This window comes from Canis aureus, chromosome 1 (genome assembly GCF_053574225.1).
Source record: "Canis aureus isolate CA01 chromosome 1, VMU_Caureus_v.1.0, whole genome shotgun sequence".
Lineage (NCBI taxonomy): Eukaryota > Metazoa > Chordata > Mammalia > Carnivora > Canidae > Canis > Canis aureus.
The window spans coordinates 81,048,435-81,072,586 of NC_135611.1; the positions used below are offsets into that span (position 1 = coordinate 81,048,435).

The 24,152-nt window shown below is 44.3% G+C and overlaps 1 protein-coding gene across 2 annotated transcripts in view; it reads right to left on the minus strand.

Annotated features, from left to right (window-relative positions):
• Positions 1-7,503: 7,503 nt before the first annotated feature.
• LOC144318803 (phosphoserine aminotransferase) overlaps positions 7,504-24,152 on the minus strand; it is a 31,779-nt gene continuing 15,130 nt past the window's right edge. For both annotated transcript variants that reach the window (XM_077906163.1, XM_077906155.1), the window contains 3 exons: positions 21,217-21,345; positions 10,192-10,329; positions 7,504-8,736 (listed from right to left, as the gene is read on the minus strand). In XM_077906163.1, coding sequence (XP_077762289.1) covers positions 8,631-8,736; positions 10,192-10,329; positions 21,217-21,345 — 373 coding nt within the window. In that variant the 3' untranslated portion in view covers positions 7,504-8,630. The remainder of the gene's footprint in view (positions 8,737-10,191; positions 10,330-21,216; positions 21,346-24,152) is intronic.

Sequence of the window (24,152 nt, forward strand, 5' to 3'; positions counted from 1 at the left end):
TTAAGAAGTAGTAGATGCTTCAACCAAAACACAACTGGATTGGTCACTCTGTATGGGCTTCCAAAACTGTGCAAAGGAATCAATGTGTATCTCCATGCTGAGATCCCCTCACCCTGCAAACCTCAGGCAGATGTTGATTCAACTTTCAGAAGCCTCTAGTAGAGGATCAATGCTCAAGACACTCTGCAGAATCTTGGAAAGCATTAGCAAATTTGTTCTGGGGTGAAATCTTACCAATATCAATCAGGAATAAATGTAAAATATTTTTCCATGGCTATCAATATAGTCACCTATATGTTTAGTCAACATTTATTGGATATGACATATGGAAGGTTTGGTGGTCCCTAGACCATGGGAAGATACTAAGGAGAACAAGATACGTTCAGGGCTGAAATCCAGTGGGTACACACCTCTGCTGCTGTACCAGTTGTTGCCCTGTTTATCTGCTTCCAACCTACTTGGTTAATTGTCACCATTCAAGCCCCAGCCCTGCAGGACAGTGCCCCCAAGCACTATAATGGCCAATGCTGGGTGCTCATGTCACCCTCTGTGGTTGTAACCACCTGTGGCCAGCTGGTGCTTTCCTGCAGTCTTGTGGCCATTTGTACAAACTGTGGCATCACACACCAACTCTTCTAAGAGAAAATAAAATGTCCCCCAAGGTGCCCAAATTTCTCTTGTCTCTCCTAACCAATTTTCCTGATTAACTCCTGCTCTACCATTTGGATATCAGCTCAAACATCACTTTCCACTTTACAGACTGTATCTCCCTGGCATGAGTCTCACAGGTCTGTTCCTTTACTTCATATCTTGTATCCAAATATTTGTCTATTGTCTGCCCCCCACCCCAAGTAGGCTGTGAGCTCTATGGGGGGTAACAGAAAGCAGAATTTATCTGGCAAACTGCACAGGCTTCCTTCCATATGGTGTAGGTGGGGCTGGTCACCCACCCAGCCCCAGGGATAAGCTCTAATGTATTCCAGCCAGTTAGCATATCGCTTCCTCCCAGCCCTAACATTTGGTTCAGGAATGAGAACCTGACAGGGCAGCCCGAGTAGAACTGCCTGGCTACTCTCACTGGGAGGCGCAAATACAGGCCTATTCTCCTTCCCTGGTCACTCTAAGTACTCCGAGCCAGCGTCTGAAACTACTACTGCCTGATGTTATCGTGAAGCAAGGCACGAGGGCAAAATGTCCCAGAAAGGTGAACCCAAAGGCTACATGTCCTGGGCCTCTGGAGCAAACCAGACTAGGCCTGGCCCTGCCTTTGAATATTTCAGTTCTCTCAACCAATGGATTCCTTCCTCTGCCTTTATTGTTGTTGTCGGTTTTTTTTTTGCTTTAGCCAGTTGAGATCAAGTTTTCTATCTATTGTGACCGAGAAAATCCAGAGTGATACAATGCCTTGATTATTTTGTTTGCCCCTGTATCTACAAGAACCTTGCTCACGGAAGACACTGGATGAACTATCCACTGGACAGGGGTGCCTGGGTGGCTCAGTTGGTTAAGCATCTGACTTCGGCTCAGGTCATGATTTTGGGGTCCCAAGACCAAGCCCCATATCAGGCTCCCTGCTCAGGGGGAAGTCTGCTTGCCCTTATCCCTCTGCCCCTCCTCCTGTGCTCTCTCTCTGTCTCAAATAAATAAATAAAATCTTTAAAAATAGAAATAAACAAATATTCACTAAACAGTGTGCTACTGGGTGATTGGAAATAGCTTAGGAACCCCTGGGTATCTCAGTTGGCTAAGTGTCTGCCTTTGACTCGGGTCATGATTCTGGGGTCCTGGGATCAAGCCCTATATGGGGCTCCCTGCTCAACGGGGAGTCTATTTCTCCCTCTCCCTCTGCCTCTCCCCCCCTGCTTGTTCTCTCTCTCTCTCTCTCTCTCTCGCTGTCTCTAATAAATAAATAAAATATTTAAAAAAAAAAAAAAGGAAAGGATTAATGTGGGAAATGACTGGGTAATAGTCAGTTGGAGCCTTAATTGAGCATATTTCTTTACAAAACATGTATGATTTCCCAAGATTTAAGTGCATCAAAAATTCAGAAGTATTTCCCCCAATGCATATTTTATAGCAGAATGATTGTTACCTGAGGTTATTAACCTGCTCACCTGTCATTTCCTAACAATTCCTGAAGATTTCTGCTTCAACCCCTGGACTTTCACCCTAAAGTATGGTTTTAAAGTGGGGGAAGGGAGCAGGAAGGAATATTGAGCCAGCAGGCACCACTTACTCTGCTGGATTAGATCATTATACACCCCCGACCCCCACCCTGAGAATGACCTATATAGCCTCTAATGTTTCTTATATTTCAACCTCAAGTTTTATTTTTCAGGCATTTAAGATGCTTTCAGCTTTTTACCGGGCTAGGTAGAAGCCAAGATTTTATTTTTCTCTCGGGGACTATTCTGCGAGGCCAGAAACATCAGAAGCAACCTTAACTTTAGGCTGTTATATGACATCTTTCAAAGTATAATCAGGCTGTGCGGTTCATGGTCCAGCTATTAGATTAAGTGCCTGTGTTGCCAAAGGGCTGTTCTTCTGAAGATATTGAGAATTAAACAAACCTGACTGGACAGGGGCAGGGGGAGAATTCTACAAGTTGGTCCCTGTATCCTGATCAGGAGATTCTTTGCTTTCTTTCTCATTTCACCAAAAAGCACACTTGCCCATACTATTCACGTTCCCAAAACACATTTGTTACTCTCAGGGCTCCTGGGATATATAGCCCCAACTGTTGGCTTTTGATTTTCCAATGTACTTTTTTTTTTCACACCCTTGCTTATATTTCAGGGCTTCTTTTCCCTGTGGGTGAGAGAGGAGTAGATGGTAGAAATACTAGTGGAAAATAAGCAATAAGTCACTTTACCTTCTCCATCATGAAGAATTGAATAGTGAGAGCCTTGAAATATCTCTTCATAAACCACTTCTTAGCTACAAAGGGACAAATAACTTGACAGTGGAAAAACCTCATGGACACCACCTAAAGCATGACACCAGTGAGACAGATGGACATCAAGTGCCTCCTACCAGGATACACAAGGACAGACATCACTTCTGTGGTACCCCTGCCAAAACAGGAAACAGGACCAACTCCAACAGACTCCATCATCATACACCACAAGCAGCCTGTGCTCTGCACACAGTCAATAACATGAGGGACAAAGAGCCTGAAGAACTCTTTCATATTTAACTTAAGGAGACATGGAACTCAGAGCAATGCATGCTTGTGAATTGATTCTTGGACTAAAATAAATAGCTATGAAGGATGTTAGAATAATTGGCAAAATTTGAATACAGGTTGTAGATGAGTCAAATAATATCAACATTACTTTTTAAGATTTTATTTATGGGGCACCTGGGTGGCTTAGTGGTTGAGCATCTGCCTTTGGCTCAGGTCGTGATTCCAGGGTCCTGGGATCGAGTCCCCCATCAGCCTGCTTCTCCCTGTTAAGTGACTGCCTTTGGCTCAGTCATGATCCTAGGGTCTTGGGATCGAGTCCTGAATCAGGCGCCCTTCTCCATGGAGAGCCTGTTTCTCCCTTTCCTTCTGCCTGCTACTCCCCCTGCTTATGCTCTCTCTTTCTCTTTCTCTGTCAATTAAATAAATAAGATCTCAGGAAAAGAGTATAGAGGCACCTGGGTGGCTCAGTGGTTGAGCGTCTGCCTTTGGTTCAGGTTGTGATCCCAGGGTCCTGGGATCAAGTCCCACATTGGGCTCCCCACAGGGAGCCTGCTTCTCCTTCTGCCTATGTCTCTGCCTCTGTCTCTGTGTCTCTCATGAAGAAATAAATAAGATCTTAAAAATATATAACTTATTTATTTGACAGAGAGAAAGAGAGAGAGAGCATGCGCACAAGCAGGAGGAGTGGCAGGCAGAGGGAGCCCAACTTTGAGCTCTTTCCCAAGACCCTGGAATCATGAGCTGAGCCTAAGGTGGTCGCTTAACCAACTGAGCCATCCAGGTGCCCTCAACATAACATTTCTGATTTAGATCATCATTATTTTGGCCACACAGGAGAATGCTGTTGTGAGGAAATCATCAGTGTTTGGAGGTAAACAAGCACAATGTCTCCAGCTTATTGTTAAATGGTTTGGGGTGGGGTGGGGAGTAAATATATATATTTACTAGACCATATATATATAAATGGAGAGAGCAAATACCAAAGCAAATGAGGCTAAATGTTAATAATTGGTGAATCTCAGAAAGCAAATACAATTTTTAGTATATGTGCTGCCGAAGCGAGCACAGAAAGCAAATACAAGAGCTCTTTGTATTAACCTTGCAACTTAACTGTAAGTTTAAAATCCTATCTATCTACACTACATCTACATCTATCTATCTATCTATCTATCTATCTATCTATCTATACTAAACTGCACAACTCAAATAAATTTATCACCCATCTATCTATCTATCTATCTATACTAAACTGCACAACTCAAATAAATTTATCACCCAGAGCTTCAACCTAAAATCCAGCCTATTCCTCAGGTATTCTTAGGCCATGCATATAGAAACAAGTCTAGGATACCAACAGTGACCAGGTCAGCAGATTCACTAATTGGGGCCTTGTCTATCTTTCTACTAACTCAAATTTATGTTTGATTTGAATAAAATGCATCAGACTTCCTTAAACGTAGTGCTGATTACATACATGCTTAAACACTCAATGTACAAATTCCATACTTTTCCCCCAGTGAGGCCCAAGGTTTTCAATACTCTCATACACGAACAGGTAGGCAAAGCTAATTGCTATAACCTGATTGTAGAACTTTTGTATACCTAAAACTTTTTCTAATATGCCCAGTTCCTTATTTTCCTACAAAATCCAATTTACATCTCCAGGATGTCAAATACCACAAATACCATGCTCTTGTTTTTGTCACATCAAATTAACTATTTTCTTCTTTACCTTCTTAAAAAGAAATTCAATAAATCTTTGCTCACTGCTGGCTTCTCTATCTCTTCCCCAGGATCTTCTTCTTTGATCAAGCTTTTCCATCCACTCTGGAATAATCCGGGGGTAATTAGAACTTCTTACCTTCTTTAGCCCAAAAGGAGCCAATTTATCACAAACTGTCATGGATTCCGATTCTAAATTACCAAGAGTCCAATTACCGACAGAGGCAAGGAATCTTCTTTCCAATTAAAGTGATTGATTTCTTCCCAAACCCAGTAGCATTTCACTTTTTAATTATGTACATTCTGATCAAATGTGAGAAAATTCTTCCTCATTTTATTTTCCTTCCAACGAAAACGTTACAACAAACATTAATCATGAAGTGATACAGGCTGGACCTGCTAATGCCTTCTGCAGAAATGAATATCTAATCTATCAGTGGGTTTTGTCTATTTTATGGGTCTTGGTGGCTCCTTCAGCTCCGAAGGGGGAGAAAGGAATAATTTAACACCTAGTTCACCAAAGGGCTTGTCAAACCTTCTAGCATCAGCTAAATTGTGATGAAGCAGCATTGGATATTTAGATAAACATAGACTAGCAGGGGAATGAAGACTTCGGGACAGAACACAATTTCTGTTTCTTGTGCAAAGGACAGAACCGCAGCATTGGGAGACCAAGTAGTGTGTGAAGGTAAACATAAGGAACATGGAAACGATTCTGCTTTTTTCTCACTTGAGCAGCATTAGAATGATTATGTACTGGCATGAATTTTGGAGGAGAAAAATCAAACTTTAAATTCAGTTTGGGGAAAGTAGAATTTGGGAGTAACCAAAGGATTGTGAGGCTGCTGTGTCTTACAGACTCCCCATGGCCTGAAAGACACTGGTTTTATCTACTTTGCTTTTAATCTTAAAGGGAAGACTGGCTGGTTCTGGCTCCTGCAGCCTGCTGACCCAGGAGCTTAAATTCTTATCTTCCATCCCACCACTCTCCACATGGTCAACAGACTGGCATCAGTTCATTCACATGAGACATATAAAGGTCAAGGTTTTCACTCGATGAGCATCTTCCAGCAATCTGTGTGCCGACACGTAACTACCGTTTGTACTTGTACGAATGCAGTTGCTGATCATTTTCCAGAAGCATTCACAGATTTATAAGAATGAGTCTGACAGCCCTCCAAGATTTTAAATTTCCCTATTCAACCAGTCCTATTTGACCATTTTAGTGGAAAACAAAACTATATTGTATACTAAGGTTTTAAATTTTTTTTAAAAAATCCATATAGGTAAGATTGTATGTCTGCCTTTAATCCAGGTTCAGTTTGTGAAACTCACGAGGATCATTATGACCTGCCTAAGACTTTTCATTCCTTAAACAGACAATTGTTGAGCAGCCCCTAAGTGCAAGGACGACAGCTGCTGGAAGTGGAGAAACATGGCTCCTCCATGATGCTGTAAGGGGAAAGGTACATAACTGGACACTTCAAGAGGGAATGCAGGCATGTGATGGGTAAAAGGGTCACCCTTGTAAGAACAAAGGAAAGGAGCATTGTTCCAACAGAGCAGGGACTCCACTGAGGCAGAAACTCCAGGCCAGGCATGTGTGTCATAGCTTGGGCAAACAAAGTCCCATTCCAAGAACCATTAACATAAGGAAGACAAGGCCAAGCTAGATGCTACAAAGCCCTGAGGCCAGGCTGAGAACCCTGGGGTTTTAAAGTATCAAGGAAGAACATGAGGGAGAAGTAATAATCCAACTGGTGTGCAAGAGTGGGGCTGGAGATGAGGCTGCAGAAATAATCCACCATGACATGAGAGCAGGCCATGGCAACAGGAATGGAGTTAAGTGGAAATTTGAAATTTCAGATTGGTACAAACAACAGGGACTTGGAACCATCAGGAAAGGATGAAAAAGGTGAGGTAGACTGAGCACTCTTCTACATGAACACTTAGGTGGAGTCCATGGACTGGTTGGCTTTGCTATATAAACATTTATTGTAGTTACTATTCATATCCTGCATTGAGCCCTTGTTTTAAGCTCTTAAATCTCTCCAGAACAAGTCCTTCTTTTTTACAGATGAGAACTAAGACTAGTCTAGCCCTGACCAGTGGAACCCAAATAACCCAACTAATTAATGTTGAGCTTGGATAAGAGATCAGTACAGTCCTTGTCACACAATAGAATGAAACACAAAGATAGCTTAGAACTGCCCTATTGGCATGCTTCTGACCTATGTGGGACAGAGCTCATAGACCTTTATACCGTGGCTATAGGGTGGTTTCTTGATAATATCCATTCCAAAAGCCAATGGAAAGCCACAACTGTATACCGAATCATTTTTTAAAAAATGGATGCACAGGGCTCAGGTCTTACCCCTTTGGTGGAACTAAATTACCCTTATCAGATGCTACAGTCAGACTCAAGTTTTTCCATTATAAAGTTTTTAACAGAACAATCCATCTAAAAAGCAGGTGAAGTGGGGGTGCCTGGCTGGCTCAGTCGGTAGAGCATGCAGCTCTCGATCTCCAAGTTATAAATTCGAGCCCCGTGTTGGGTGTAGAGATTACTTAACATACATACATACGTCAATAAATAGCAGGTAAAGAAATTTATTGACAAAGGTTTACATGTTTTAGGACTTAAATGTCCTCCACATAGTCAAGAGAAAATAACTGACAATGAATAAACAATAGGAGAAAAACTCTTCCACAAAGATCTTCCAGAACTTCACAGCATCACTGGTCAAATGCTATAAAGAGAACTGTCAAGTGAAACCAACAAGAAGGGAGTTTAACAGAGAATTTTAATTTAACAGCCTCACTGAAAAATAAAGAACAAAGCAACCAACCAACCTTCTCTTCTACCCACTAAAAGGAACATCAAAGGGAATCAGGGAAATTTCAAAATCTTGCAAAGTAGTTTTTTTGAAGACAAAAGGGGGAGGGGAGGGACACACCATTGCAAGCGTTAACGCCTAATACACGAGGACAAGGATTCTAACAAATTCTCTAAGTCTCTACATATGCGTCACCAAGAATCCTATTAGTAGAAACAGGCTACATAGTATTTGGTATTAAAAACAGACCTTGCTATATGAACACACAGTATGCCACTTTTATCTCTTTAGAAGAGTAACAGGAGAAAGAAACATTCCAAGTTTGCCCTTTAGCCTGGAATCCCTCAACACTCACCACACAGTGAGTGTGGTCCTGAATTAACAGCTTGCAAAATCCAGGAGACCCCATCGTGTCATTTTGTAAAGGATCAAGATTCAGCACCTAGAGGTCCCCACCCAACCTCTATGCTCTGTGTATGTGTGTGTGTATGTGTGTGTGTGTGTGTGTGTGTGTGTGTGTGTCTCCCAGAAGTAAGTAACTTCAAGTTGCATTATTAAGTCCACAGGCAAGTTTGAATACTGAGATTTAGCTAGAAAAAGTAGCAGCAAAGACAAAATTAGCTGGAATTCACTAGAAAAGCTAAAGGAAGATTTTAAATAAAAAACACTTCCAGTTCAAGTCAGAATGAAGGTGGGGGCCATTAAGACCAACCAGCTTTGCAGAAATGTGGATGTTGTGCTGTTGTTCTTTGAAAAACGAGGTCCCTAAGAAGCATATTTGCTCGAGAAAAATATCATGTTTTCTAAGTTTCTATTGCCATCCCCAAGTGACTTCCAATTTTGTACACTGTTCAAGGGGAGAGTATATGTTGATTAAGATGTATTCACAGCTGATGCATCTCCAAAAAGTTCTTCATGAAGGCTGCCAACTTCTGAACATCCTCAATCGTGACAGCATTATACAGAGAGGCCCGGATGCCTCCCACAGACCTAGAACAACCAAAGATGCAGCCATTATGAACAAAAACATCCCCTTAAGCATTATGACGACCCTCTTTCCAGTCTTCAGTTACCCGCTCCTGAGAGAGACACAGCACCTGAGGCCATCATGTCCAAACCGTCACCTGAAGGCCCCTACGTGGCCAGCAGGTTCAAATGTCTAATTGTTAGGAAATTCTCCCTAATATAGTGAAGGACCGTCATGCTCACATATCACCTAGATTAACTCAGTCAGGTATCTGGTGGGCCTGCCTCACAAGAAGCAGGGAGCAGGCAACCACTGCGGGGCAGGTGTCTCACCTCCCCGGGAGCGAGGACACATATTTTTCATAGAGCACGCAGGACCCACTCTCTGCTGTTCAGCTGGAGCAACAGCAATCTGTTTTCTCCAGTCATGGGATGCCAACCTCTGCCATAAAAACCACTGAAGAGATTTTCTAAGGTAATTTTGGTTTTTTGTTTTGTTTTGTTTTGTTTTTAAAGATTTTATTTAGTCATTCATGAGAGACACAGAGAGAGAGAGAGGCAGAGACACAGGCAGAGGGAGAAGCAGGCTTCATGCAGGGAGCCCAACATGGAACTTGATCCCAGGTCACCAGGATCACGCCCTGGACCGAAGGCGGCGCTAAACTGCTAAGCCACCCGGGCTGCCCCTCAAAGGTAATTTTGACAAAAGCCTGTAGATGTGGTCTACGATGCACCCAGCCAGGGAATCCCACTAAGGGTCTATAAATAAAAATAGAAGGATGCCTGGCTGGCTCAGTCAGTAGAGCATTCGACGCTTGATCTCAGGGTTGTAAGTTTGAGCCCTGTGTTGGGTATGGAGAGTACTTAAAAATAAAATCTAAGGGGTGTACGGTACCTGGCCAGCTCCATCGGTAGAGCATCCTACTCTTGATTTCGGCTTAGGTCATGATCTAAGGCTAATGAGATCATGCCCCGTGTTGGGCTCCATGCTGGCATGGAGCCTGCTTAAGATTCTCTCTCTCTCTCTCTCTCTCCCTCTGCCCCTCTCCCACCCTCTACCTCAAATAAATACATAAATAAATAATAAAATCTTGGGGGGGGGGAGAGGAGAATTATCCCATGACAACTGTTTTTTTTCAACAAGTTATAATAATTGCTACTCCAAGCTGGGCAAGACTCCTAGAGAGGTAGATAGGTTTCACTCCACATTTGAAAAACTATGAGGCGCAAGGGTGGCTCAGTCAGTTAAGCATCCAATCCTTGGTTTCTGCTCAGGTCATGATCTCAGGGTCATGAGATGGAGTCCTCCCTTGGGCTCCGTTCTGGGTGGAGACTGCTTAAAGATTCTCTCTCTCCTTTTACTCACCCAAACCACGCACTCCCGCTTATGCGTGAGCACTCTCTCAAAATAAAAAAAATTAAAAAAAAGAAAGAAAAACTAAATTCTCTAATGAGCATCTGAACTGGATATATACTCACCTATGCCCCTTTAAGGAAATCATATTGAGTTCGAGAGCTTTATCAAGAAATCTTTTTTCTAAAGCATCATCTCCTTTGGCATTGCCAATGCGGAATGGAATATTCATCTTGCTCCTGTTCTTGGTCTCCACTGGACATCTGAAAAACATATTTATTATTCCAGCTATTTCTGTAATGTGCAACAGCCATTAACAAGTCAACAGAAAAACTGCTTTAAACATTTTGTCAACACAAATAGATTTTAAAAGTCTGCCCTGGAACTGTGATCATTTTTACTTAAGGAGGCCACTCTTGCAGATGGAACAGTGAGTTAGCATTCTCTTGTATGACTTATACTTAATTTCCATTAGCCTCAGTTTTCCTCACCTAAATAATGGAAATAATACCTTCATATCAGACTAGCTGTGATAGCTCGGTGACACAACATATATGAATTTTCCAATACATGGCAATCACACGGCGATGTGACTGACCCTTTCTCTACAAGGCTAGAGAAAAAAATATGTTGGTCCTAACAGTGGCTGAAGGGCTCAGTCATGAACAGTTTTCAAAGCAGTCACACTGCCCTGTCCCAAGCTGTGTGACCTTGAGCAAGTTATTAGACCTGTTTTTTTTTTTTTTTTTTTTTATTAGACCTGTTTTGTCTGACTTTGCCATCTATTGAATAGTGGAAAGAGTAATGGAACCCACTTTCTAAGTTTGATGTGAGGATTAAGTGAGCGAGTATTTATAGGGGGCTTTGGTGGCTTTTAAATGGTCACAAATTCTCTACAGCCATCCCAGCAAGAAGCGAGGTCTAGTTCTCTATACCTTTTTATTTTTTTATATTTATTTATTTGAGAAAGAGAGAGAACAAGCAGGGGGAGGGGCAGAGGGAGAGGGAGAAGCAGACTCCCCGCTGAGCATGGAGCCCCACGCAGGGCTCGATCCAGGATCCTGAGATCATGACCTGAGCCCAAGGCCGATGTGTAACCGACTGAGCCAACCAGCTGTTTGAATCTGGCCAGCCTTGTGACTTGCTTTGACCAAAAGACTGCAACATCAGGGTTTCTATGCAACTTCCAAGACTAAACCTCAAGGGGAATACAAATACAGCCTCTATAGCTGCCCTCTTAAAACATGGCTGCCATGTAAGCAAGCCAAGAAGAGGCCCAGCGACAGCCAGCACCAACTCCCAGACACATGAGTGAGGTCACTGTAGACCACTGGCTACAGGTGAATCACCACTGACCCTGTTAGAATAAGCCATCCCAAGTGAGAGGAGCTGAAGAACCACCCAGCTAAGCCCAGCCCAGCCTGCTGACCCAAAGTCATGAGCAAGAAAAAAAAAAAAGGTTGCTGCTTTAACAACTGTCTTCCATGTTCTTTGTGATGCATAAACAACAGATAACTGATACAGTTTAAAACAGTGTCTGGAACATATTAAAGAACCTAAGTATCAGTTAAATTAAACAAGTTCATCATTTTCTTCCCAGCATCGTGCACAAGGCTTATACAGATTCTCAAAAATGAAGGATGTGTGAATTTTTATGTAGGAAAGGTTAGTATTTTGACTTGAGTTTCTGATCTGAAACATAGGCAGTCAAAATTACATTCCATCGACAATCAAAGGAGACAAATGAAGAGCTGACATCTACTCTGGAATAAAAGAAGAGTAAAATATGTAATAACCCCTTCTGCATTTTCAAGCTCATCCTGTTGTATTCTTACACTTCTACTGGGGTGTGATTCATTAAAATTAAACAGCAAATAAAAGCACTGTGAGGAAGCCCCCATTAAAAGTTATGCTCTCCCCTAAGGGCACATACATAATTCCTACTAAAGTTAATAAGAGTCAAGTGCACACCTACAGGCAGAAGAGACGCAAAGAGGGAAACCAAATATCTAGTAATAGGCTTTGAGCCTGATTTCTGCGCACCACCCCCCTTTCACTAGGTGGTAGGTTTCGTGGTTGACATTTAAATTAAAAATTCATTGGCTACCCTTCTGATACTCTGCTGCCTCAGGCTCCCAACAGGAAGGTTCAATTATAGAGGTGGCACAGCAAAAAGCAAGCCTAATTTAAGAAAAAAAATTAAAAGGAGGGAGAATTAAACATCTTATTTACAGTTCACCCCCACCCCAAATTTGCCCAACCTATCATGAAAGTAGATGGCATCATGACAGTAAATAATCGGCACATGACAAATATTCACACAGTGCCCAAGAATGTCTCTGGTATAAAGCTCAGGGAAGGAAACAAAGATTAAAGGGAATTAACTGCTCCCAGTCTAGTGAGATGGCAGCGTAGGGAATTAAATTTCCAAGGGAAAGGTCTGTAACAGCAAGAAGCACAGAGCTGAGCAAGGAATTCCACCCAAGAGGAAGCTTAAACGTTTCAGAGGGACACGGCAAGGTTAGGACAGGTGAGCATCTACAAAGGCCCAGGGGACCCCCAGCAAGAACTTGGGGAACTGGAGTGTTGGGTTTTGCTGGCCAGGGGTAGAGCCTGGACTGCGGGGGGGGCAGCCCTGTCGATTCACCAAAGGGAACTAGATTGGGTCCTTGAACAACGAGGAGCAGTCAGGTTTCCACAACATGAAATCTAAATTTTAAAGAACAGCAGCACACAGAGGAGAGAATGGAGAGTGGGAACACCAGAAGGTGAAGAGACCTTCTAGAAAGCTTTTATAAAGAAGTGTCCTGATCAAGGATGCCTGGATGGCTCAGTCGGTTAAGCACCTGCCTTTAGCTCAGGTCATGATCCTGGGGTCATGGGATCAAGCCCCTCCTGGGCTCCCTGCTCAGCGGGGAGTCTGCTTCTCCCTCTCCCTCTGCCCCTCCTCCTGTTCACGCTCTCTGATAGATATAGATAGATAGATAGATAGATAGATAGATAATTTAATTAACCAATTCTTTTAAAAAAACAGAAGTTTCCTGGTCAGAAGAAACAAGGCCTAAGACTAGAGCAAGGGCACTTGGGGAGGCAAACTCAAATGCCAACAGAGGCCCAGCTGTCATACAAATGAGAACAGGTCTGGTGTGCCAGACTCAGCACAAACTCCCTTTGTTACACAACAAATGTGACTGCCCATTCTTTGCCTCCCCAGAGAAATATGCTCCCACTTTTTCTTTTCACGATTTTATTTATTTGAGAGAAAGCAAGAGCACAAGTGGGAGGAGGAGCAAAAGGAAAAGGAGAAGGAGCAGCAGACTCCTGGCTGAGCAGAGCCCAATGTGGCTCAATCACTGAGCCACCCAGGCGTCCCTGAAGCTGTGTTTCAAACACTGCAGGAGCTGCAAGCACCACTGTGGGCTGCACTTGGCCACTGCTCCCCAGTGTGCGATCTGGGCAGTCACTACCAAATTTCAGAGGCAGGCGGAAGGTGCCAAGACTGAGAGTAAGGTTAGGGTGGGTCCTAGGCAGCATGTAACCCCCCAGGTAATCTCAGGACTACAAAGACAGAAGGACAAACTCCATGTGCTGCTTCCCACTACTGTCTATGATAATACTGGAAAATTGGTTGCATGACCTTATAAATTTAGGAAATCCTGCGTTAACAGGGTTAAACTGTTTCTTGACTCCTAAACTTCACAGAGCCCGTCATAAGTTCACATGAATTTAAACTCCCCAGATGAGAAATCCTACAGGGACACAGTTTTCCTCAAGTGATGTGACTGAAAAATGCTTTGGGTCTCTGGGACTAGTGCTCCAGAGTGGCCACTGAGAAACACCAGGACTTCTGAAAGTAGCAGAGTGGATGGCATGGGGCCAAGGCACAGCTCCCATAATCACCCACCTTACAAAGAAGGTGAGCGTTGGCATGGCCAAGCACATTAGTTTCAGTGATGTCCTTCTATAAGGACAGCTGAGAAAGAATGAGGAAGACTGCCCTGCGAGAAAGAAGCCCACAAAATGCTGTAATCAGGCCTCTCCTTACTGCCAGATTTTTTTTTAAAAGATTTATTTATTCATGAGAGACACATGGGGGGCGGGGCGGTAGAGAGAGAAAGAGGCAGAGACACAGGCAGAGGGAGAAGCAGGCTCCATGCACAAAGCCCGACATGGGACTCGATCCTGGGTCTCCAGGATCACAACCTGGGCTGAAGGCGGCACTAAACCGCTGAGCCACCAGGTTTACCCACTACTGCCATATTTTTAAAATAAAATATTAATTTTAAATTTTAATGCGATTTATGAAAATCCAGAGTAAAAATACAGAAATCTACCATCTTCTTCCCACAGAGGGGGTTCCCACTGATGTGCACTCCCCAGGCTCTTCTTAAACATACAAAGGTGTATAGACACGCCCAACGTGGGACTCGATCCCAGAACTCTAGGATCATGACCTGAGCCAAAGGCAGACGCTCAACTGCTGAGCCACCCAGACCTCCTGAATGTTGTGGCTTTGTAAGTGAATTAATAATAGATGCATCCTTTCCTACACTTGCTTTTATCTTCTGTCCAAATAATAGAACCTGGCCAGTCTCCCATGTCTGTTCACAGACCTCCCTCACCTTTCTCACTGCACACATTATCCCACACTGTGGATGGACCCCAGCGGCTTTCTTCCTCTTTTTTTTTTTTTAAGATTTTATTTACTTATTCATGAGAGACACAGGGGGAGAGGCAGAGACACAGGCAGGGGGAGAAGCAGGCTCCCTATGGGGAGCCCGATGCAGGACTTGATCCCTGGACCCAGGATCACAACCTGAGCCAAAGGCAGATGCTCAACCACTGAGCCACCCAGGCGTCCTGACCCCAGTGGCTTTCATCAGATGCCTCCTGATGGGCATCTGAATAGTCTGCAGATCTTCACCTAGCAGGAGCAGACTTGCAGGTACCACACCTCTGGATCCATGAGTAGAAACGACAGCCATCTACTTGGCAATAAAAATCCCTGGTCAAAGATTAAGAGTTTGAATTGTGATGGGGGCTGCACACTTCACTCCAAACTGTCCAAGTTCATACCTGACACACCAAGTGCATTCCTTGGCCTGATCTCATCAATCGTTATAATTTCTGATTAGCAGCAAAAAAGAAAAAAAAAAAATCTCATGGTTGTAATCTTTTTACCCCCCTAGGCTTGTAGCTTGCCACTTGCCTTTTTTTTTTTTTAATTGGAGTTCAATTTGCCAACATATAGCATAACACCCAGTGCTCATCCCATCAACTGCCCCCCTCAGTGCCCATCACCCAGTCACCCCCACCCCCCGCTGCCTCCCTTTCCATCACCCCTTGTTCATTTCCCAGAGTTAGGAGTCTTTTATGTTCTGTCTCCCTCTCTGATATTTCTCATGGTTGTAATCTGCATTTCTCGAAGAGGTTGGCCTATTAGCCAGCTGGGTTTCTCTGGGTCTCTGGCTCATACCATTAGCGACCACCACCTCATTGTTATTTGGTTTATTTTCCTTTTTCATTTGTGGGCTCTTGCCTATACCAAAGATAGTCACCTAAATTTTATGCTACATACTGTAAAACTTTTCTCATGTCTGTCATTTTTCATTTTCATCCCATTTGTGATGTCTTAAGCTGTGCAAATTTTTAAAATTTTTCACATAATTAGACATCTTTTTGTTTTATGGCTTCTGAGTTTTACAGCTTGTTTAGGAAGGCCTTCTACACTTTCTATATTCAAAGAAACTCCTTTATTTTCTTATGGTATTTTTATTTCAGTTTCTTGCATTTGGATCTTTTAACTCATTAAAATTTACTTTTGAGTATGGCATGATGCAAATATCTAGCTCTATAATTTTGTCTAAATGGATTATCAATGCTTTGAACATCAAAACCTCAAAGTTATGAACATGCTTTTCTTTTACTTTTTTAAAAAATATTTTATTATTTATTTTAGAGAGCAAGTGCATGAGTGGGCAGAGTAGAGGCAAGAGAGAATCCCAAGGTGGGGCTCAGTCTCACAACTCTGAGACCATGACCCAAGCAGAAACCAAGAGTCAGATGTCCAACAAACTGCATCATATGGGCAATCCAAACATGCATTTCTACCTAATTTAAAATGCCATTCTTGCGACGCCTGGGTGGCTCAGCGGTTGAGCATCTGCCTTTCGCTCAGGGCATGATCCCAGGGCCCCGGAATCGAGTCCTGCCATCAGACTCCCTATGAAGAGCCTGCTTCTCCCTGTGCCTGTGTCTCTGCCTCTCTGTGTCTCTCACGAATAAATAAATCAAAAATCTTTTTAAAACTTTAAAAATAAAAAATAATATTAACAATAAAATAATTTTTTTACTGGAATTTTTTTTTTTTTTTACTATTCCACTGACATATTGCTTATCTGTATGCCAGTGTCCCATTACATTACCATGGCTTGTTTTTGGTAAACCACATGTTAACATTACATTTTATTAATGTAAATACATATTCTTAAAATTTTTCAGCTATCCTTCTGTATAGCTGAAAGGAACTTTTCTATAGCTGAAGACTAACTTTTCCAGATGAATATTTGGATTTTAGATCTTACATGGCTGGGACGCCTGGGTGGCTCAGTGGTTGAGTGCCTTCAGCTCAGGTCGTGATCCCGGGGTCCTGGGATTGAGTGCCATATGGGGATCCCCACAGGGAGCCTGCTTCTCCCTCAGCCTATGTCTCTGACTCTCTCTGTGTCTCTCATGAATAAATACATACATAAATAATCTTAAAAAAAAAAAAAGAACTGACATGGCTATTGCAGCAAATGGGATCTTTTTAACCTCATTAACGCTTTTTACATTTATTTCTGGAGTATTTGGGAAAGTAATCGGCTTTTATATATTTAGCTGAAGTAATCACAATTCTGAACTTAATCATTTCTAAGTTTTCCACTGATGCCTGCATTATAGAGTCACATCATCTCTGGTCTGTGATTGTTGTAGTTTCTCGAGAGTAGTAAATAAGCACCCTGGAACCAGCACTCCCATGACCCTCCTCATGTGCATACCCTGGCTTGCTCCCACTTCTCGGCCACCTTAACCTCTCTGTGCCTCTGGAAAATAGGCTTCATTTCTGCTCCACAGGGCTGCGCTGACAATAAAATGTGTCAGTATCTATAAAGCACCAGGGTTCTACCTACTTCCCTTTATGTTGAGGTTATTGCTAGGCTCATCACACACTCCCCTCCTTCCTAGGGTCTGGTCCCCATGTGAAGGTACCAAGAAATGTGATATCAGGTCTCAATATGGGCACTATCACTTAGACATCTTTAGAATATCAAAATTCAGCATTCTGTGTGCTTTCCATAGTAACCCAAAATAATACTAGGACCTAACTCTTAAGGAAGGCTCCCTAATGCCAAGTATGGTTTATGCAAATTAACCCACGCTGGAGCCCATGTTCTAAACCCCTGTTATATATTCTATATATTCTTTATTCATATGGATTTTCACTTAGTCCTCAAGACAGACAGACAGAAGTATGTACCACCATTACACACACTGTATGGATAAGGAAATGAGTCTGGAGCAGTCAAGTCATTGGCCCAAGGCCACATGCTAACAAGTGGCCAAGAGGGGGTTTTCTGCCCAGAATGCTACACTGTGCCCATGGGCTCAAGTCAGGGTCAATCAGCACCATATGGGTGGTTAGGCCATGGGATGAACATACAGACTTCGATGGCTATCTTATCTGTCTGGGCATCTCTGCCAGGCTCACGGGCAGAGCTGGTGTGGCCCCCAGGAAACTGCCCACAACTGTGTTCAGGATTGTAATTCTAGCTTACTTGGTATTCCTCTTTAAAATCACTCACCTCCCTTGTGGTACCATATTTCTATAGTTTTAAAAGAAAAGCAGAGAATTTCCTGAAAATTAAAGTGACTATAAAGAATAGATAGCAACACTGAGGAGGGAACAAGTGGAAAGCCTGCTGACTCCAGTAACAGTGTCATGGTGGGAACATCACGTGCTAGAGTGACATTTTCTGGGCGGGCAGCCCAGGGCAGATGGAAGTTCCCAGAAAAAGGTTTATTGTGAAGAAGATGAAAATTCTAGGTCAAGGCTGTGCATAAGTAAATGAAAAGTTCTGGGTGGGAAGGTGACCTGATTCCCCCGGAGACAACCCACCTGCCACGTTGGCTTAAGCAGGCTGCCTTCTGGGAAATGCCAGGTTGGGTGCTTGGAGTTTTAAGGAGCTTGGAGGAAAAGGAATCCCAGGGATTCCCAGGGTTCCTTCTAAGTTTAGTTTTGTTTCTAATTCCCTGGGTTTTTCCAGAGGCATTAGCATTCTTTCTGTCTTCGCACTTTGTGCCTATACATCTCCTGAGAAATAAATGGAGCCTAAAGCCAATAATAGAAAATTTGGTCTCTCCTCCACAATAGCCAAGTGTTTTCACTCACATTCAGGTTCTGAGTACTCTGGGAGTCAGGAAAGATACCTTGTTCTTCTGAGTATCCCAGAGCCTAGAACACAGCCCAGAGTAGGTGCTCAGAAACATTTACTAGATGGGTAGATGGATAGGTGGATGGATAGGTGGATGGATGATGGATGATGGATGATGGATGGGTGGGTGGATGATGGATAGAAGGGTGGGTGAGTGGGTAGATGAGCAGACAGGTGACAGAGGACTGAACAGGTGGACTAAATAGGTCTTCAGACCTTTCCAGACCTTCCTTCTAATCTCAGCACAAGCATCCCCTCCAGGCAACTCACTCTTTGCTCCCCAAACACAATGTACTTTCTTCCCTCAGTACCTTTGCAGGGGCCACTCCCTGCTTTCATAAAAATTCCCAAAAGTACTTTTGCCTTCTAACTCTACTCATGCCCAAGGCTCAAGCTCAGTCAAAAACCCCTGTACACCTCCAGGCAAAGCAATATCATCTTACCACTCCAAGCTTGTAACTATTATTTAGCCCTTGGCGCTGAATTCCTTGGACCCCCCCGCCCCCACCACCACCACCACCACCAAGCCCCCTGGCTGCACTTGGCTCTGCTGAACCATGCACAGGCAAAAAGCACAGTGTACATCCCTTCCCCCAGACTGCTCATGGGAGAGGAGCCTAAAGGCTAAGGCATCCAGCCAAACCCGACTCCCCAGGGCCTGTGGCTGGAGGATCACTGCATGCCAAGAACTCACAGGAAAGGCAACAAGCATTTTCAGGGCAGAGGTAGCAGTAGCATGCTACTTTATCCTAACTGCTCCAAAAGTACATCCCCATCTCCCACCCCTGGGCGGTCATGGGGATGTATTAACAGTTAGGCTTCAAGCATTGTTTTGTCCAACCTACATGGCACACTGACTTCTCAAAGAGTATAAATTCTCCAGTTACTATTGGTCAGTTGCTATCCTTGAACCCGAAAGAGTAGTAGTTGCTAAGGAGGAGGTCTCAGGCTTTGTAAATAACTATGTTATGTGTATAAACACAAATATACACATGTGTACGTGCACGCATGAGCGCGCGCACACACGCACACACACACACACACACACACACACACAGCATAAAATCTCATAAACCTGTATGTCACTTTAAGGACAGGGAAACAGGGATCCCTGGGTGGCGCAGCGGTTTGGCGCCTGCCTTTGGCCCAGGGCGTGATCCTGGAGACCCGGGATTGAATCCCACATCGGGCTCCCGGTGCATGGAGCCTGCTTCTCCCTCTGCCTGTGTCTCTGCCTCTCTCTCTCTCTGTGACTATCATAAATAATAAATAAAAGAAAACAAATTAAAAAAAAAAAAAAAAGAAACTGGTAAAACTTTAAAAAAAAAAAAAAAAAAAAAAGGACAGGGAAACACAAATGAAAACACCTCTGTGTGCCAGGCACTGCACTAGGTGCTTCACACCTACATTCTGGTGAGAGTTCTATGGTAGGGGACTGGATAGTGACCCCCTAAAAGATACACTCATGTCCTAACCCCCAGGGGTTGTGAATGTGACCTGTTTGGAAAAGGGGTCTTTGCAGATGTAACTATGTAAAAGGTCTCTAGTTGAGATAAATAATCCTGGATTATCTGGCTAGGCCCTAAATCCAATGACCGGAAGTGAAGACGCACAACAAAGCTGACGTCAGAGCCTAAGGTGACACACCACAAGCCAAGAAATGCCTGGAGCCACCAGAATTTGGAAGAGACAAAAAATGGATTTCTCCCTAGAGTCTCTGAAGGGAGCCCAGCCTCGCTGACATACTACACTTCAGGCCTCCAGAGGAGTGCGAATAGACTTCTGTTGCTTTAAGCCACCAAAGCAATGCATCTTTGTTCCAGTGGTCCTAGGAGACTAACACAAGACCCATCATCTCCTGTACCCCTCAGAGGTGCTCATCCAGTGGTGGACACAAAAGAGTTTAACTAGAAGTCTCCTCATGTCATAGCCAATTCCATTCACAAACAGCATTCCTGGAGTGGTAATATTTGCCTTATTATAAGGGAAGTAGTGAGCTTTCCTAAAAAGCTAAGTGACCTAGGGGCACCTGGGTGGCTCAGTCGGTTGAGCATCCAACTCTTGATTTCGGCTTAGGTTGTGATTTGGGGGCTGTAGGATCAAGCTCTGTATTGGGCTCTGTGCTCTGTGCAGAGTCTGCTTGGGATTCTCTCATTCTCTCTCTCCCTCTGCCCCTTGCTCTGCTTATGCAAGCGCGCACGCTCTCTCTCTCAAATAAACACATAAATAAAATGTAAAAAAAAAAAAAAAAAAAGGCAAATGACCTGGCTGAGGGGACCAGGAGTGGGTATTTATACCAAGGGTCTCCAGTGGAGTCTCTGGGTAAAGCTGAGACCTTCCAGCAAGCACAGTGTTTTTTCCCAGGGGACACAGAGAGGAGGCAGACAGTGGGAGAAGGGTCTGCCCCAGGAGGAAATGAGACATCCCCAGGAAGTATCTTTCATGAAAAAAACATCACCACCCCCTGGGGAAGAGGTACCTCATCGTGGGATTCCCAGGTGGGGATGCACAAGGGAAGAACTCACCTGTTCCCTAATCCTGGGGCCTGGGACTACCCAGTTCACTGCACTTCTGACACCTCAAGAAAGGGAAATATGTCCACTTCTCAAAGGTACAGGACATACACATTTTAAAATTCACAAGAGGCAAAATGTGAGATAAAGCCAATCAACTTACACGTAGAATCCTTGAGAATTATCAATAATATCATAGATCATTTGCGATTTGATGGAGCTGAGCTTCTCCATGGCTGCTGCACCACCATTGTTCTTAATCCACTCCAGGACCAGGCCCATGACATAGATGCTGAAATAGAGATTAAAACAAATCCATTACATAATAATAATAATAATAAATTTAAAAATAAGACAAATCCACTTAGTTCAGCTTTGCAAAAGTGGAAAGACATTCAAGCAAACTATTGTTTAAGTCACGCTAAAACACACTTAAGAATGCCATGGGACAGACAAGATGAAAGCAGGCCATGTGCAGACCAAGGACAAAAGCGTGTCATGAAGCAAGAACTAGGATCCATCCAACTCTAGGCCCCTGAAGGTCATTCAGAACAAAGGTTTAATTAGATTCCTCTCTGGAACTCACAAGGGTCCCCATCTGTCCAGCCCAAGCCCTAATGCAAACTCTCCACAACACCTGGAACACACTTCCCTCTCTCCTCTGCAGCAAGCTTCCTCAGGACTCTGGCTCCCCACCCCCACCCAGTTAACCCCTTCACCTCCTACACTCCCTCTGCCCATACTTCCCATAGTTTGTACCTTCATTCCCTTATTTTATATTTCTCTGTGCCCATGACTTGGACTCTGTGGATGTAGAGGACCTAAAGCACCAAGGTTCACCTTTCCCACCCCCAAGCCCTCACATGGGGCCCTCTACCGTGCAGGAAGCAGTGTGACACGATGCTAGGAGCACAGGCTCTGAGTCAGTCCTGACTCTAGTCCCACTGCTGCCACTAAGAGGACTACGCACGAATAGTCACCTTGGGAATCCAAACCTCGACTTTCCCATCTGGAAAGAAGGAGGCCTCCCACCCTATGGTGGACACCCGGCATTTTAGCAGCCCTGATGCTCCTAAGCCTGCTCCCACCCAACAGGCAGATCCAGCTAGGTCCTTTGTCCCCTGGTCTCACAGTAGGGCGGGGGATCTAACCGAGCCAATCAGAGCCCTCCCTAGGACTCTCGCCTTGGCAGTGAGGACACAGAGGCCAACCTGTGTGTTGGTGAAAGTGTGAGACATGAGGAGGAACATTTGAAGGAGGGACACCTGGGTGGCTCAGTGGTTGAGCATCTGCCTTTGGCTCAGGGCATGATCCCGGGGTCCTGGGATCGAGGCACACATCGAGCTCCCCACAGGGAGCCTGCTTCTCCCACTGCCTATGTCTCTGCCTCTCTGTGTCTCTCATGAATAAATAAATAAAAATCTTAAAAAAAAAAAAAAAAGAACATTTGAAGGAGACTCCTCTGAGAAAATGAAGCCAATATTCCAGCAGAAAGAAGCAAGGATCAGAAACAGAGAGCAGATGGGGTGGGATTCATGTCCCTGGTTCCAGGGGGAACCACTGCACCTCAGTGAGCTTGGGAGTGTTCCTTTCTGAACCAAAATGTCAACTCCATCACCTTTAAGACCTTGGGGCTCGAGAGGACTATAGAAGCCTAGGAGGCAGGTTCAGTGAAGTGCTCAGTGCAGGGTCCAGCACATGGCAAGTAGGTCCCACAAGTGTAGTCAGTGACATCTTCATTACCAAGTGCTCAAAACTAAACCAAACGGAGGACCTGGGTGGCTCGGTGGTTGGGCTCAGGTCATGATCCTGGGGTCCTGGGATTGAGTCCTGCATCAGGCTCCCCACAGGAAGCCTGCTTCTCCCTTTGCCTATATCTCTGCCTGTCTCTCTCTCATGAATGAATAAATAAAATATTTAAAAATAAAAATAAAAAAAACTAAACCAAACATACACAGTGCTGAAGAGCAGTGGATGGTTTCCCAGGGGTCTTCCGAAAGCCCTTCTCTTAAAAAGCTGCAAAGCGCACTTCACTAAAGCTTGTGGGGGCAGCAGCACAGGTCTTCAAAGGAAGAGACACCACCCACTGGAGCTGGGAATTTGAAGATCAGCTCTCAGCTACGTCCTCCCCAAAAGTGGGACAAAGGTCCCCTACAGGAATCTGTACAAAACAAGTTGCCAGGAGTCAATGTGCAGCAAAGACCTAGGGTGGTAACCCTTGGACAAGAGCTTCCTTGCTTACTACCACCACGGTTTCCCACCACCGTAACCAGTTGAAGCGGGAGATCACTAGATCTGGAAGACACTCTAATAGCCAGAAGCTGGTGCCAGGGGAAGCCCAAGGTTCTGACTGGCTCACTCACTGGCTCAACCTGGTAGGTAGGAGACCCAGGTCTTTCCACCCAGAAGGTAGACCACAGACCCAGCTGCCAAGTGCAGCTGCCACAGCAGCTTTGCAGCACGTGTGTGTGGATGTGTGCTCCAGACGGGATGCCACCTGGCCACCCCTCTGTTCCGTAAGATGCTCTAGAATTCCCCTCAACCCCAAACTGCTCACTCGCTCCCCTACAAACCACAGAAACACCCCTGCCCCACGATCCAAGCAGAGCCACTAGTGCCTATTCACTGACTATACTCTGCAGAGGTCACATTTTGCTTTTACCCACAGCTCTGTTATCCTAGAGTCCCTAGCTGCTTTCTCACTACTCAAACCCAAGGCTGCAGCGAGGCCCCAGGCAGGTCCACAATCCAAGCCAGTCCTCAACACCAACACACTGCCCTCTTTGTGGCTGTCATGTCCAGACTCACTGCCCAGAAACCCTGCCAATCTTAATGGGATCTGAGCAGGCAATCAGCAGAAAGCCCTCCTGTTTCACACGCTGCCCAGAGCCAGCACCCGGGTCTCGTCCCTGAAGCCTCAGCATGAAGGAAACAGGTTCTCCCTGTGGCTTCTAATTCATTATTTATTTTTTTTAAAGATTTGTTTGTTTGTTTATTCATGAGAGACCCACAGAGAGAGAGGCAGAGACACAGGCAGAGGGAGAAGCAGGCTCCATGCAGGGAGCCCGATGTGGGACTCGATCCCGGGTCTCTAGAATC